At 41.5% G+C, this 15,485-nt stretch overlaps 2 protein-coding genes across 4 annotated transcripts; one reads left to right on the top strand and one right to left on the bottom strand.

Annotated features, from left to right (window-relative positions):
• Positions 1-1,326: 1,326 nt before the first annotated feature.
• On the bottom strand, positions 1,327-9,865 carry SOX30 (SRY-box transcription factor 30). Its single transcript, XM_074603547.1, has 5 exons — positions 9,151-9,865; positions 7,677-7,916; positions 6,144-6,323; positions 3,692-4,169; positions 1,327-1,699 (listed from the first exon to the last, which is right to left on the bottom strand). The coding sequence occupies exons 1-5, from the start codon at positions 9,863-9,865 to the stop codon at positions 1,327-1,329; spliced, it is 1,986 nt and encodes a 661-aa protein (XP_074459648.1).
• Positions 9,866-10,100: 235 nt separating this feature from the next.
• Positions 10,101-15,169, top strand: THG1L (tRNA-histidine guanylyltransferase 1 like). 3 transcript variants are annotated; one of them, XM_074604334.1, is made up of 6 exons: positions 10,101-10,267; positions 11,157-11,333; positions 11,804-11,973; positions 12,685-12,773; positions 13,384-13,491; positions 14,394-15,169. In XM_074604334.1, the coding sequence occupies exons 1-6, from the start codon at positions 10,104-10,106 to the stop codon at positions 14,553-14,555; spliced, it is 870 nt and encodes a 289-aa protein (XP_074460435.1). In that variant the 5' UTR covers positions 10,101-10,103; the 3' UTR covers positions 14,556-15,169. The 3 variants fall into 3 exon arrangements, with proteins under 3 accessions (XP_074460435.1, XP_074460437.1, XP_074460436.1); XM_074604336.1 differs by having other exon boundaries at positions 10,114-10,267; positions 11,808-11,973; XM_074604335.1 differs by lacking the exon at positions 10,101-10,267 and adding an exon at positions 10,646-10,767.
• The last annotated feature ends 316 nt before the right edge of the window (positions 15,170-15,485 follow it).

A 15,485-nucleotide genomic window follows, 5' to 3' on the forward strand; every position in this document is an offset into this window, starting at 1 on the left:
ATTGACAGGGTGCTGAGGTTCCAACAGATGGGTGTGATAACCCGTCAAATACAGGATGTCCTATCTGAGATGGTTGTAGCTTCCTCTGAATCATTCCTTGGCATCCTCCGGCAGCGCAGCATGGATGGGCTTCTCCATCCATGGCTTTCATCTCTTCCCATATTTCTGCGGTAGCTGGATTTACATAATTATAAATACACACACACATATATATGCTAGTATTAGTAGCCCAAATTGTCTGAAAGAGTGACTTCAGCTCATTCTAGGCACGTGCAGCTTGGCTGCAGGGTAACTCTGTGAGTTACATTTACCCATCCCCACTCAGTTCAACGTCCATGGCTTAAAATGAAGCATTAGGGATACATTGTTCAGGTGAGTTTATTCAAATACAACAATAGCAAAATAACAGGATTCCCATAAGAAAATGACCTTCTATTCCACAAAGAGGGGAGAGGAAAAAAAATTAGTAACATAAGTTACAAATTTTGTCCAAAAAATTTTCAATTTCATTACCCTCTGAGTTCAACACAGATACCCCCTCTATTGAAAGCCTTTGGTATTCTTCAGAGAATTTGGTATTCTCTGGAGAATTCTTTACAGTACTAACTATGCTGAGGGAACAAGTCACAGCCCACTAGTGTAAGTCACAGGGCGAGATCTCATCCATTTTCCTCTCTCTGGGTGCTACTCTGCCTCACCGTACCTTCTGGACAATCTCATTTTTATTAGTGGGAGTGGTTGCAGACCAAGGTATTACTGCAACTGATGTAAATTTTCAGTGCGTTGTATAGCAGTTGTACCACAAATACAGACTACAGTTAAAATTAACCAAATTAAGCTTAAAACTCTCTCATCAAAGGAAAAATGTAAAGCATTGTAGAATCATTCTTGACTTTACTCTCCAGGCCTTATAGTATTTTACTGCAGCGAGAATTACATTACAGTTATAAACCAGAATTATTTCACTTGCTAAAGTAATACCTACAAAATTATGGCAAATAGCATCAAAGCGCCTATTTTGGCTCTCCTCGGGAAAGCACAGTGTCACATGCTTAGAGCTGTATTCCCGTGTAGGTGCTTTCCTGAGGCAGAGCCCAAACAATCCCCTGATGAAGCAGGTGAAACACCAGAGGCTTTTGACCTCCCCAGGTCTGTATGAGATCTCTCAAAATACAAACAGATCATCAGAGTCTTCAAAATGACCCGTACAGCTCGCTCAAGCTACATGGGTTTTCCATCGAACATACTGACCAAAAAGACCATGTTGAGGAAAATATTTATTTCCCATTCTATAATATTTTTCTGGTTTATAATTTGTTTTAAAAATTACAATTCTCGCAACAACTTTACTTCGTCTTCCTCGTCGCTGTCAATTACGTTGATTAGGTGGATGCTGGAGGGAGTAGATGGGGTGGCTGACAAAACCTCCTCCAACTCTCCAACGTCCAGCTGCGGTAGGGGGCTTAAATACCGCTCCTCGTTGCAGCTGCTGTAACAGGACACTACTTCAAGGCTCTCACAGCTGCGGTGGTCCTCACGTATATGTTCTTCTGAGTATTCCTTGAAAGGATAGTTTCCGTCCAGAGCTGAAAACATCACCTCCTGTCTTTGGTACCTGTCTTCATAACAGCCAAGGCATTGAGACACTGAGCTGGAGAAATTCCCGCAGCCAAATGGAGGTCGGCTGAATGGGCATGTGCTGCAATGAAAGAGATTGAAAGTTGGTTTTCAGAAATGCAGGTTGTCTGGACTTCCAGTCAGCTAAGAAAACAGAATTACGCTACTGTTCTATGTTAGTCAGCTTATCCTATTGAAATATTCAAAACACGCATACTTTAAAACCATGCCTAATTTAAACACCGAGGCCATTACAAGAGTCATGCACAGATTCCGTATCTGTGCATATGCACCTCTTCATGCTAGATACAGCATGATATTGTTTTGAAAACAAACACAAAACCAATAACATTTATCAATGAAATAATATCACAGATAAACCAGCATCTGATACGCCTGCAGTATGTTAACCGATATACTCAGAACAGTAAAACAAAGCATCAAAAGTCATTTTGTGTTATTTCTGTATGTCAAAATTTGTGACAGAGATGGGGAAAAACGCTCTTGTTTATTCTTGGAGTGAACTCTTGCATCATTACATTGTTATTGCACAGAAGGCCTGACAGAGAAGCCTTGTGCCCCATATGTGGTTGTCAATGTTACTATTTAAAGAATGTACAGTGATAAATTTTTAAAAAGCAACCACATAGTAGGTTGCATGAGATTACTATGTCAAATGTAACTGTATTCCTCTGGTGTCAGAAGTTTGAATTTTTATTTTGATGCAGAATGAAACAGGTATTGTAATTAACAGTGTTAGAGAAATTCACTACATTGTTAAGAAAACAAAGTATGTGAAGAAGTAATAGAGCTCTACAGCGCAGACATTACAAAGACGTTGATACAATCTCTAGTGAGGTTTCAAGGAGACTATTCATCTTTCCAATCTAACATTTACATTTTTAGTGCATGAAGCTGCGTACATACCTTTGCACTGTCAATGCTACCCAGCAATTATGATTCTTGTATGCAAGAAATTAGTTTATAGGAATGTGAACTTATAAATCATTTTATTAGAAAGATCCTGGCACTAGCAAAGCTGTCAGCCTTCAGAAGTCCATTAATGTGTGAACTCAGAACAGTCTTTTATGGTAGAAGAACACTCCTCTCAGAGGTCTCGCAAAACTGTCTAATTTCAGAGACCACGGGCTAAGCAAAGTTCGTCTTTAGCAATTTTGGGAATATGTGCCCTGTGTTTCTTTAAAGGACCTCAAAAATAGAACTATCTTGTATTGCACTTACCAGTTTCATAAAGTTCTTTTGAGTTTGATGGGTCATCATCAGCCCTAATTTATGACCAGGTAATCTTATTGCCATAGGAACATGTTGGTTGTTGCTATTAGTAGCAATGAGCGGTGTATTAATGAGCAGAATTTAAGTCTAATAGTCATAATAATTTGTTGTGTTTGATATTGCACAGTCATGAAAGAAAAATGATGCCTTACAAAGAATAAGCATCAGCAGACCACCAGAGCAGCACACCTGCTGCTGGGAGGGCACTGGTGCTTTCTGTGCATGCTTAGCTTAGGAAATACCCATGGGATATTACATCTGTTATCTTGTAAATTCTTTGATTAGCTGACGTCTGATTGACTGCCCAGAGACTGCAAAGGAAAACCTAGGAATGACTACTTACATAACAATTCTGAAGACATTTCCCACCAGGCTGGATTTCGGAAATATTGGTAGTTGTGACAGATGCAATCATAGTACCCAGGAGACATCTCACACACCTACTTTAATTCTACCTGATCATTTTCAAAATACACTTACATTATCTCTACCTAATGCTTTTCTGTAGAAATCAACTACACTTAGATGCATAAAGTGGAGAGAAGATCTGTCTATTTACTGTGGGCTTTGGAGTGCCAATTACTGCAATAGTACTATGGAGCTTTCAATAACTGCACATATATTATGAGCAGCCTCAGGCCAGCAGGTCCCACCACACGGGAGCTATAGGAAGGGAAGAGCACCTTTCCTTCTAAATGATCCATCTACTTTCTGTAAATCAAAAGATTCTCTGCCTCTTAGCATTTGTTCTTACTGGTATTGAAATGAAGGGTTTCATTACCTTGAAGGGAAATAGTGAGGTCCAGGTACAAAATAAGGGTGGTAAAATGGAAACCGAGGAGGTACTCCGAACAGACTGGCTGTCTGACCAATGGGAGGAGACTCATAGAGACGTGAGTGAAGAAAAGGGGTAGCTTGGGGAAGAGGTACACCTCTAGGAAAAATAGAAACCCCTGGGTACTCCTTTGGGGGCTCACTAGTAGAGACAGAAAATCTGCTGTTAGTGGTGGTTATGTTACTTGGATTTCTGCTCTCAATGAAAACTGGTGTACGTCTCTTCAGAGAGCAATTGAGCCCATCAAGAGCTTCTGCCTGAGCAGGTTCAGCAAAGTGCTGTGGTGAAATTATAGGGCGCAAGGGCAGGGTTGGAGCTGGAACAGCCACTGATGGGGTTCTTGCACTGGTAGTCTGGAAAAGAGTAACTGGACCAGCATGTTGAATGGAAGAAGCCGGCAGACGGATGGCAGAAGGAGCTTCACCTTTAGGAAACAGAACAGTTATTTATCAGACATGAACAGAGGAAGAGATTTCATAAACAGCAGCGTAGCAAACCACAGCCAGAGCCAGAACCATTTCCCTCGAAACACTTTGCAGCATTACTTATCCCAGCAACTCACAGTCATACACCACTTGGCCTACATGTGTTCTGATGGACGGGTTTGGAGCCCACACATTCAAGCTTCCTTCTACAGAAACCCCAGGGTGGAAGACGACCAAATTGGCTAGTGGGTGTTGAGGCTGTCAGGCTAGTGAGGGCTGTGTCTTGTCCTGATACGGCCACAGAATGAGGCTGGAGTGTGTATTTAGCACCTGAAGCTCAGAAGACCTCCCAAGTCTGCTAGCTGAGTTGGAGTGAGCCAAATTCTTAACAAATCTGTGTGGTGCCAAAGGAGCAGTGAAGAGCAGAGCAACAGTTAAAACACCCTACTCTCCGATATGTTTTCCTATTTATTTCACCAGTGAACATACCCGTTAGCCAATTTTGCCTTGAAATCTTTTGCAGAACATACACTTGAATGTACACTTTCAAATCACAGCTCATATCAACAGGGCTGCCTTTATACTGAAAGATTTCAAAACACATTCAAAACAGATTTTCAAACCCCACTACCTAGTCTAAGAGTCTAAATTCCGAGTCAACAGGACTTAAATGCATCTAGATTTTTACCGTTTGTATTTCAACCACAATAGTATCGTAAACTCTGGAATGAAGCATAGCAGCATCTGAAGACAACATAACGTTATAAAATATACTAGGGTATGAAAACAAAGAATACTTTATTCAGTCAAATCTACAGAAGGATTTGAGAAAGGATCACATCACTAACTCAGAACTTTACCAGAACAAAGCTGACTTTTCTCTTTTACATCTCTGAATATTACCACACAGCATAAACAGGCATTTTATTTTCTTGCCTCATGAGAAAGAGAGCAGCCCTTGTGAGTAAGCTTAAAGAGGAAAAAGCCATTGCCTGGATCTAAGCTGTTTGTTGTCGAAATCCACTGTGCATGCACTGCCAGAGCCAGAGCTGTCTCACTAGAAACCATGCAGGTCAGCCATTATACTTGACTGTGGGCTCTCATACTACACCCCATTTCACTGCCCATCTTTACTTCTTCTTATTAACAGGAGGATCCTTCCAGGTTAGGTGCAACTTTTTAATGCATTCCTTCTGTAACTATATTTTTGTTTGTATAAAAGCTCAGCTATGTATGCCTAAACCGTGGGCATGTGCAAGTTCATAACAACTACATATAGAACTATTCCAGGTGTACATAGATACCTAATTAAATGTTCACGGAAAATATGCAAAGGAAAAATTCCTTTTTCAGATTTAGTGACTGCTTTAACATTGCAGCACACACTAACACCCTACTAGCTTCCTTTCTGATGACCTTGTTGACAATTCTGTCTGCTTTTTCTTGTAAGCAGTCTTAAGTTGCTGAGCATTTGCTGAGCGTTTGCTCTAGAGCAGTGGCGCCCTCACTGCCAAGGAACACTAACATCAGAGTGGAGGTGCCATGGACTAAGCTAATGAGCTTTTTCAGGCTTAGTAGAGCTGGGCTGAGCACTAACGCAGTTAGATCTGGTGAGGTAAGATATGTGTGAGGTGGAGACAGAATAAATAAAAGAAACAGCTGTAGCTCAACAGGAAGCACATGTTGAGTAACAGAGATCCAAAAACCAAGAGGTAGGAGGAGGGAACCAGGAGCTACAAAGACAGTAGCAGGAATCTGTGGGCAATGAAGAAGACAGAAGAGTTTAAGAGGCTGAGGAAACAGTAGGTAGAGACTAGGAGGCAGAGGAGCAGTGCAGAGGAGGACTGATAGAAATAGTGGTGTCAAGAAAGACTGAGAAATAGTTTTAACTATATCTACACTACTGTATATATAACTTTTACTGCAATAGGTAAATTCCAAGTTTTTAAAATCATTCACTACTGAAAACTCACAGACTGGATGTCCAATACTGTTCTTAACATTGGGGATGACAACAGAGTAAGCAGGTGACTGGAAGGGACAAATGCCAGCTGGACTTGTAGTGATGATACTCTGAGAAGTGCCGGAAAATACACCAGAGACAGGCAGTGGGAAACGCTTCCTTTTGCCTGGTCGTGGTTGATAAACCCAACCTGTCAGAAATGAAAAAAGATGCAGACATCCAATTTTTGGGATGGTCTCATTCATTATGTAAAGCTATGATATCTGTAATACTGAAGTATCTAAAAAAAATTAGTCCAAAACCTGCTCCTAGAGTCAATGGCAAAACTCCATTTGCTTCAGTGAGCTGAAAAATGGAGCATTTTATCAGAGGTGGAAATTAAATGGACATACTTGGCCATGATATTTATGTTACTAAATTGTAACTGTGAGACAAAGAAATACAGAACAGTGGGGAGTGATGTGGCACAGCTAAGGAAAGCATGTTAAGGAGAACATGACACTGTACCATGGGGTTTCAGTGTGTAAGAAAATAATGACTGTATTCAAAATGTTCGTCTTTCCTGATTGTTTCCTTAACCCCTTATGTCTCACATATACCTGCAGGTTACAAGAGACAATGGAATTTATGACCCGCTAGGAAACCTGTATAGATTTTGGAGGAATACGTTTGCCTTTGACTTACAACATTAACCAAACACTAAAAGATGTATAAATATGTTACGACTTTACACTGTGCAGCTTTGTTTCTTACACAGGCTAACTCAATGCTACTTTAAAGAAACCCTTTTTTTTTTCTTTGAAGGGTACAGGGAGAGAGGGAGAGTGCTGCCCTTATCTTTTGCTTGTTTATGACAGATTCATCAGATCTTGTCTACCAGGATTAGCCATAATCATGAACTAGCAGGATTATGACAACAGAAAGAGAAAGGATTACAACATCTGGTATCTCAGCAGCTTTTAAAAAGCGTGTTCAAAGTACTTGTGCTTTGTTTTATTGAACTGCAGTGTTTTGGAGAAATTAATTTGTTAATGGTACAAATTTTTAACCCTTTTGACAAGAGGCTGAGAAACAACATCTTCCACACCATTATTTGTGAATCCCAACTCTACACATTGAAGAATCCCACAGAATACAATGCCGCTTGTGCTTCCTGTGGCATTTCCCTTTCCTGCTTTTAAGGAATGGATGCATGTGTCACCACAGGCCACCTGGACAGCTCTTTCTGGAGCACGTGAAATGATGCAGCAGGCCATATTCACAATAAACTCGCTATCTGACTACTAAAGCATTCAGAAGAGCTGCTGTAGCTGTGGTGGCCTAAGATCATAAGAAACATTAGAAGCTATGAAGGATGAAACATCATTTTGGATGCTTTAAAAAATTAATATGCTTTCAGGCTCTAGAAAGCTGACAGAAGGAGTGTGTGCTTGAAATTTTTGCGATTTTTTTTCTAACTCTATTACTTGCTGTAATGAAAGAGATCCATTTTTCAAAAAATCTTGTACTTCTAAAACATTCAGGTAAATAAATACATGTTTACCAGGAAATTCCTCTCTGTGCCTTTGTTTTATTTTCTGGGCTTCATCATAATAGGGCTGTTTCTGCTCTTCAGTCAGTTTGCTCCACTCCAGTCCAAGCTGAACACTGATTTCTGCATTATTGGCAGCTGGGTTAGCTTTCGCTAGGGCAGGCCGATGAATCCTAGCCCACACCATAAATGCGTTCATTGGACGCTTTACATGGCCATTTTTGTCCTTGCTAAATGGAGTATCTGGCATACCTATGCAACAAAACGAGGAAAGATGATCATCTTCCAGGCAATATATGCAATACAGGTTACTTTCAGTAGTATATCAAGAGGATATTTGGCGACAGTCAAAGGAATCACTACAGCTTGGGAACACATGAAACTCAATGCACATTTGGAGTGCAGTTCCTAGAAAAATAACTAAGGCTAAGGGATTATCCTCCACAACCCTTCACTGAACCACTGCATAAGGAATCATTTACCTTGCTTTTGTTGTATATATTTTTTTTTTAATATGAAACATATGGAAATGCTAACACACTGGTTTGGATTTCATTTGGCTAAATTGTTTTCTTATGAATTTATAAACTAAACATTGTATAGCATAGACCATATCACTGCAAATTTGTCGTCACCACCAGAACTATGTATCCAAAGCCCTAACGATGTGGGGACCAGATCTTACGATGGTACGGCAGTTTAGTCCCACCCCTGTGCTGTCCCTGGCTTCTCAACTGAGGTTGTTGCTGTTCAGGGGTTTCTGGTTGGGTTTCTTTTTCCTCTCTCTTTTCTCAGATGTGGACACTCATTTTGCTGGAGGAACCTGTATTACCAAATGACTGTTACATGACACCCAGCTTTGGCTCTTTGTAAACAGACTGCGTTTAAATTGAGCTGGTGACATGATGAAGACCCAGACCCTTTGCAACTGATCCCTGAACAAGCAATTTCCTCTCTGAAAAAAGCTTAGAAATGAACTCTTTCACATTATCAATAAAAGGCAAGAGTCTTCTAGTCTTTAAGACCTCACTTAATTAGTCATTAATTTTGAAAGCCTAGATATCTTTCAAAAAAAGTAAGCTTCTAATGCAGGTCTTTCAAAAAATTCCTCATTTAACATGTCCAAATTTTCTCAGAGAGGTGTATCAATGCTTCATAGCTTTAAAAATCAAGCAGATTCATGACCTTAAACTTGCAACCACAACTTAATGCAATTCTGAACGCTGTTATAAGGGGTTTAATATAGTCAGGGAGCCAGTGGATAAAACTGCATTGATTTTAACAAACCACTAGAGAAGTCTGTGCTCCTGTATGTTTACATCTTACGCTGAACAGTAAGAGTAAAGTAGGTTGTACAACACAAGTTTGTTGTACAAACTCCAGGGATGGTTCTCTAACACGACCCTTCCACTTGTGTTCTCCTGTACGATAACCTGTCAACTGGGTGCCACCTACTGAACCCTTCCAAGCTGTCTTAACGCAATACCTGAATCGGAGGGCAGTACTGTGAGGGGAACATTTTTAGTTTCAATCTTTACTGAAGGCTCCAGTAAAGACTGCATTTTAAGCGGCACTTGTTTCACTGGCACTTTAGTCACATGGATCAGCTCTGACGGCAGAGGGCCTTGGATCTGTATGCGGGTCCCAGGAGGTAAGGGGTGAAACACAACTGGGATCTTCAGATCTTCAGGAAGGATCCCAAGCCCCCCATTCTGCTGCGTCTTGTGGTCACCTGGGCTGGCATGAGCAGGCCCACACAGGGAGCCCACCGGGGCAACACCCTTTTCCTCCTTCACCCCGCAGGCCTCAAAGGCCTCATGAGGCGGCTCCGCTTTGACATCAGCTCCTCTCCAGGGCTCCTTCCCGTTCCCCCTCTTCTCCGGCACCTTCACCTCCTTGGGGCTTTCTCTGCCACCCCCTTCCTGCTCCCCTTCTTTCTTGATGGTGACGTGGGACTCTTCTTTCCCCCACCATGGAGCTGGGAAGCGCCTGAAATCACCCCCCGACTCTCTGCTGTCCCCGCGGCATCTGGGGACGTTTCCCTCCGCCGGCTCGGGTTTCTCCATTTTGACGCGCACCACCCTGAGGGGGACCTCGGCCTCCCCCTGCGGGGTGGGCGGCGGCGTGGGGCGGCGGAGGCCCGATGGGGTCTCCCGAGGAGCCCCGGAGCGGAGCGGTGCCGCCCTGGCGCCCCGCTCCATCCCGCCGCCGGCCGTTTGCCGCCCGCGGCCGTTGGGCCAACGCTCGCCGCGCCCTCGGGCCGCCGCCGCCCGCCAACGGCCACGCAGCGAGCCCGCCGCCCGCCCGCGCCGCGCGACGCGGTCGCCATAGAGACCCGCTCAAACCATAGAGAGGTCCGCCGGGTCGCCCAGAAGGGCCCTCCGCTGTATTCTCGGGGGAGGGGGGAGAATGCGCGGCGCTTCCGCTTCCGTTCTGGCCATGCTGGGGTGGCGGCGGGCGGCATCAGCCATCTCTGCGGGCTGCGTGCGCCGCCTCTCCATGGCCAAGAGCAAGTTCGAGTATGTGCGGGACTTCGAGGCGGACGACACCTGTCTGCCCAACTGCTGGATAGTGGTCCGGCTGGACGGCCGCAACTTCCACAGGTGTAAAGGCCAGGCGGGCGGGCAGTCAATGGCCGGGGCGCTTATAGCGGGCTGGTCGCTATGGCGACGCCTCAGCGGGCGGGACGATGGAGGCCGAGTTACGGCGGGGCCTATCTCGGGGTTTCCTCGGCCTAAAGGCGCTGGGGGTGCGGGCTCCGAGTGCTGATTCCGAGTGGTGCCGTGCATTTGGCTGTTCCCTGCCCGATCTGTGTGAGTCCCGCAGGCGCAGGGGTTACAAATCCTCCTTTCCCCCCAAATCCCCATGAACTCTTCACTCGGCCTCTCCAGGGCACGGAGTTACTGTGGGTGTTTGTCTTCAAGAGCCATGGGCAGCTTCAGAACTATGCCCTTGGCACGGTGGTAGGGAAGCGGTGTACCAGTGCCTTGGGTGTGCTGGGGCAGGGACAGCAACTGGTGCACAGGGATAATTGTGGTGGGCGTCAGTGTCAGTGTGGCATTCACCTTTCTTCAGGATAAATAGAGCACAGTTCTCTCGAGGGGTAGGTGATGTGTTCTTCCTGGGGATTTGATTTCTGATAAAGCTCTCATGTTTTGACAGGTTTACTGATAATGTTGGACCAAAAGACACCCTAGGAGACAGGGAGTTTATAGAAAATAGTATTTGTCATCCTCTTATTCCAAGAAAAATAGGGAAAACAGTCATTTTGAAGGACTGGTTAGGGTGAGATATTAACGGGAAAGAGAATGGGTTATCCAGAATGTATAAAAGATTTTTGTTATTGTTTTTCATATCTGGAGGGAATTCTGTGTCAGTATTGACAGGATACTTGAAATCATTATTCATAGAAACAGATATGAAGAGAATGAATGGGTCAGCATTTTGAGTAGCTCTTTAAGGGATTCTTATTCAACCATTTTTGCTTTCAAGGTTTTCTGAGCAGCATGAGTTCAAAAAGCCAAATGATGACCGTGCTCTTAATCTGATGACCAAATGTGCCCAGACAGTGATGCAAGAATTGGAGGATATTGCTATTGCTTATGGACAGAGTGATGAATATAGTTTTGTTTTCAAAAAGAAGAGTAGATGGTTTAAAAGAAGAGCAAGGTAACAGCTGCTTTGATACTTAAGTGAACTTGTTTTTAACAACTCTTTCTAAACCTGTAATTCTTCTTTAGATTTGCCTTTATCTACGCAGAGAAGCTGGGAATAGGGCTGTGTTTGGGTGTATGCACTACAATTAGCTAAGGATCTTCATGTGAACTCTTTGCATGCGATCTTTGAGGAAAATATGTTCAGTGGTACAGAGTTTGAAAAAAATTTCTGATAAATGTTAGAAACAAGAATTGTTAGAACAAACATTCTTTTAACAAAATGTTTGCTTTTTCAAACTCTTTTACTTGATTCTCAGTACTTCCTGTTCTTCAGAAGAATCTATGCCATAGCTGATATCTTGGGCCATTATTTAAGAAATCCTGCTATCTGCCAGAATTAGCACTCCTGATACCTCAGATAATCACAGATATATAATCATATTGACATATTTATTTTTTTTCCTTTTGCTTTGTGTTTGCAAGTAAGTTCATGACTCATGTGGTCTCCCAGTTTGCCTCAAGTTACGTTTTCTATTGGAAGGATTACTTTAAGGACCAGCAACTTCTGTACCCACCGGGATTTGATGGACGAATTGTGTTGTATCCCAGCAACCAAAATTTAAAGGACTACCTCAGCTGGAGACAAGCAGATTGTAAGCATTTCTAGAAAACAGAGATTTGTGCAGTTGAGTTCTCTTCCTCTGTGAATAGAAATGCCTTTATTGCCAGTGTATTTGTACGTATAGGTATCAGTGAAAGAACAGCAGGTAGGGTAGTAGTTTTAAATAAACAATATTAGAATTGTTTTGGGCTTTGTATAGGTATAGAGATACTAGCTGCGTCTTCAGGCTACAGCTATGTTTGTTGCATGCTGGGAATGACTTCAGCCCAGGAAATATTAGAATTATTAATAGAATTAATTTATTATTTTTTATGTTCCGGGCTTGTTTAGCCAAGGTTATCTTCTTTAATGAAGAGATGTGAACCTTCAAATTCACACCATGTAGCAAAATGGTAGCAATCAAAAGTGCTGTTTATTCCATGATAGAAGAGACCATTGGATTTAATTTCTAGGCTTTCATTAGTACCTAGTCCCTGTTGCTCAAATTGAGATAATTTACATTACACATAAACACCTTTCACCCTCTGCTCTCCCTTTTCAGAATTTTAGGATGAAATCTGTCTTCTTGTCATTCTTACGATATGCAGTACCTTAAAAATGACTCAGAAAGCTTGTATCTTCTCTAGCAACTGATGTTATTAAGTCCCCATTATGCTTGGCTGTTTCCTGGATATGTTTTATCTGAGTAGTCACTCAGATTTGGTAAATACTCTTCCTCTCACACTTTTTTCTTTTTCTGTAGGCCATATTAATAATCTTTATAATACAGTGTTTTGGATGCTTGTACAACGAAGTGGTTTGACGCCAGTGCAAGCACAGGATAGACTCCAGGTAAGACTCTCTTGAGATTTTTTTTTTTCTTGCTACAAAGGAAATCATAAGATTTGATAAGCTCTGTCTTGCCTACCCAGCAGCACTAGCTGGCTTGTCTGTTCTTACTATAACAATTTTGTGGGTGTAGATTCAACAACTTCTTGAATTTTACAGATGTTAATATGATTAGCAAATAATGTATTTTTGGTCAAATATTAGCAGGATTTTGATTTCTTGATTATCAAGTTCAGAAATCTTAAAAATGTCATATAAACATCCAGTATCCATAAGCACAAAGCAGGATTCAGCTGCTATTGATTCTCAGTCCTTTCTGTAGTATTTTGGCTCATTGTGCAGGGTTGAAGCAGATTATTTCTGTTTTCCCTTGAAGTCCGTTGACTTTATTTGTCTTGAAAATGTAATAAAAACCCTCTCTGTTTTAATATCCTCGTTTGGCAGTTGGAAATAATTCCTCTGTTGGGAGAGGTAGTTAAACCTTGTAATTTAAAGGTGAAAAACCTGTATAAATGTCCATCTTATTTTCAATATTCACCTGTCTTCTACCCTAGAGATTCAGTTTGTTTGTTTATTTTCTGTAAGAGTAATTTTTCTTTTCATTTCCTCTCAGGGAACTTTGGCTGGAGATAAGAATGAAATCTTATTTTCTGAATTCAACATCAACTACAACAATGAACCTTTGATGTATAGAAAAGGAACTGTCTTAATTTGGCAGAAGGTAAAAAACTGTATTACCACTTGCTTCATGCTCATGTTTTAAACAGCTACACTATAGCAGACAAACTACGCTGTAAGATAACCACACATATCCCATATGTACGTCTATATATAAATATATTTTAAAACTAACCGTATTTGCTATATAATGAGGTGTAAGATGACTTTTTTTTGGAGGTGTTTTTGAAATATCTTTATGAGCATAGTATAAATCTAGTCTCTGAAGTCTGGCTTAGATACAAGTTTTGACTTGACATAAAATGTGTATCAACAGATGACAATGTATACGTAGCATTTCACAAGACTGATGTATTTTCTAGATAAATCTCCCTTGTTTGATGAATCAGACGGTTGGTTTCTTAGTATTACCAGCTTTGAAAATTGAGGAAGTATTCTGCTTCCTGAAAAATTACATTTTAATGACTGGTGTCAGTTTGATATGGTAATCGCTGGGGTGTGTGCCAGGCCCGTCCCAGGATTAGATCCCAAGTATTTCCACTGCAAAGGAATTACGAACTTTTGTTTAGTAAGGTACCTCAGCTTATAGTATGCGTAGTCCTTTTCTACTTATTTTTTTCTTGGTAATTGTAGTCATTTGCAAGGTTTCCCATTTGTTTCATATAGCTCCAAATTAAGTATCATACTTTATTCAAGAATTCTTGCAATCAGTTATGTGAATTTGCAGGTAACTTCTTCAAGCCATGTGATGATGGCACGCAGTTTCAACTGCTCGTGTGTTAGTCTTTGAATTGAGAATAGACTCTCTTTCAAAAGATGTAGTGTCCAAATTCTGTAGTATGCAATAGGGTTGATAGTTGCTTTTGTTGTAGCTTTATTTCTTGTCCAGTTGTGAATTTCCTCTGAAGTCTTGTATGTCTGCTAATGTGTCAACTGTATTTTCAGATTAATGAAGTCATGACTAAGAAAATAAAACTGCCAAAGGAAACGGAAGAAAAGGAAGTGGAAGTTACCCGGACTAGGACTAAAGTTGTTCCCCTGCACTGTGACATTATTGGGGACCAGTTCTGGGAGGAATATCCTGAGATCCTGGCTGAGGATAGTTGATATCTCTGATGAGTATAACTGGTAATTTACGTTTTGCTCTGCTTGGGTTGTTGGCAAGTGAAGAGTCTAAACGGTGGCTGTAACCCTCTTCGGCGACTACATTGGTTTTAGCACTGTTGTTGCCTGAAAAAAAGACACTGGTATGTTGTTTGTCATATGCCGATATGGAAAAACCTGAAATCATACTATATTTTGAATGTTAAGAACTCATAAATTAAGACTGCTCCTTCCTTGTACATGGTTATTTGTAGAAAAAGTATATAGAAATTTCATGCATTTCTAGAGCATTTAAACCATGAGGTATTTTACTGAACTGCTGAACTATAATAAAGCTTGCATATTTGAACAGTTAAAAGCAGAGGAAAAAAGAATTCTTTTGATTTTTGTTTCAACTGAGATGGACCAGAATAGTTCAGCTGGCATTTAGCATTATGTTTCAAGGCCAGTGTGTTTAGTCAGATTAGTGGCAAACTGTTCCACTGCCTAATGTCTCTGAGTCTTACAGAAAGGAATTGGAGTAGCCCAGCAGTTTCTTATGACTGATTTTAAAAGCTTTTGACAAATGTACAGGATTTTTATACTTTTTAAAAATAAAAAAAAAAATTAATAATTTCTTCCCTGTTGTGTTTATTACTTGGCCTTTCTCATTCCTGGGACTTTTACTAGTAATTGGTGAAAGTTCCAAACACTGAAGTTAATAACAAAGATACTGTACAGACTTGAATTCTCTTAGGACGTGGGTAGATGTTGTGTTCTCATCTGTGGCCTGGGAAGTCATCTGTCCCCTGCTGTGAGAGGGACAGGCAACAACACAGGAGAGCGTCGCTGGTGCCTGCAAGGAGGGTGCTAAGAACTTGTATTGCTGCTCTCTGATTTTCCTGGGGATGATGCAGACGTAGCTGACCTGACAATACGTGTGTGTTAGAGGGA

This window comes from Larus michahellis, chromosome 11 (genome assembly GCF_964199755.1).
Source record: "Larus michahellis chromosome 11, bLarMic1.1, whole genome shotgun sequence".
NCBI lineage: Eukaryota > Metazoa > Chordata > Aves > Charadriiformes > Laridae > Larus > Larus michahellis.

Bases quoted from the DNA above. Each gene is read 5' to 3' on its own strand.
- SOX30 (XM_074603547.1), bottom strand. From the start codon at position 9,865: ATGGAGCGGGGCGCCAGGGCGGCACCGCTCCGCTCCGGGGCTCCTCGG. The intron at 7,917-9,150 runs GTATTGCGTTAA...TTTGTTGCATAG, and splicing joins AGTACTGCCCTCCGATTCAG to GTATGCCAGATACTCCATTT. The intron at 4,170-6,143 runs GTGAGTTTTCAG...TGTTTCCTAAAG, and splicing joins CAGTATTGGACATCCAGTCT to GTGAAGCTCCTTCTGCCATC.
- THG1L (XM_074604334.1), top strand. From the start codon at position 10,104: ATGCTGGGGTGGCGGCGGGCGGCATCAGCCATCTCTGCGGGCTGCGTG. The intron at 11,974-12,684 runs GTAAGCATTTCT...CTTTTTCTGTAG, and splicing joins CAGCTGGAGACAAGCAGATT to GCCATATTAATAATCTTTAT. The intron at 12,774-13,383 runs GTAAGACTCTCT...ATTTCCTCTCAG, and splicing joins AAGCACAGGATAGACTCCAG to GGAACTTTGGCTGGAGATAA.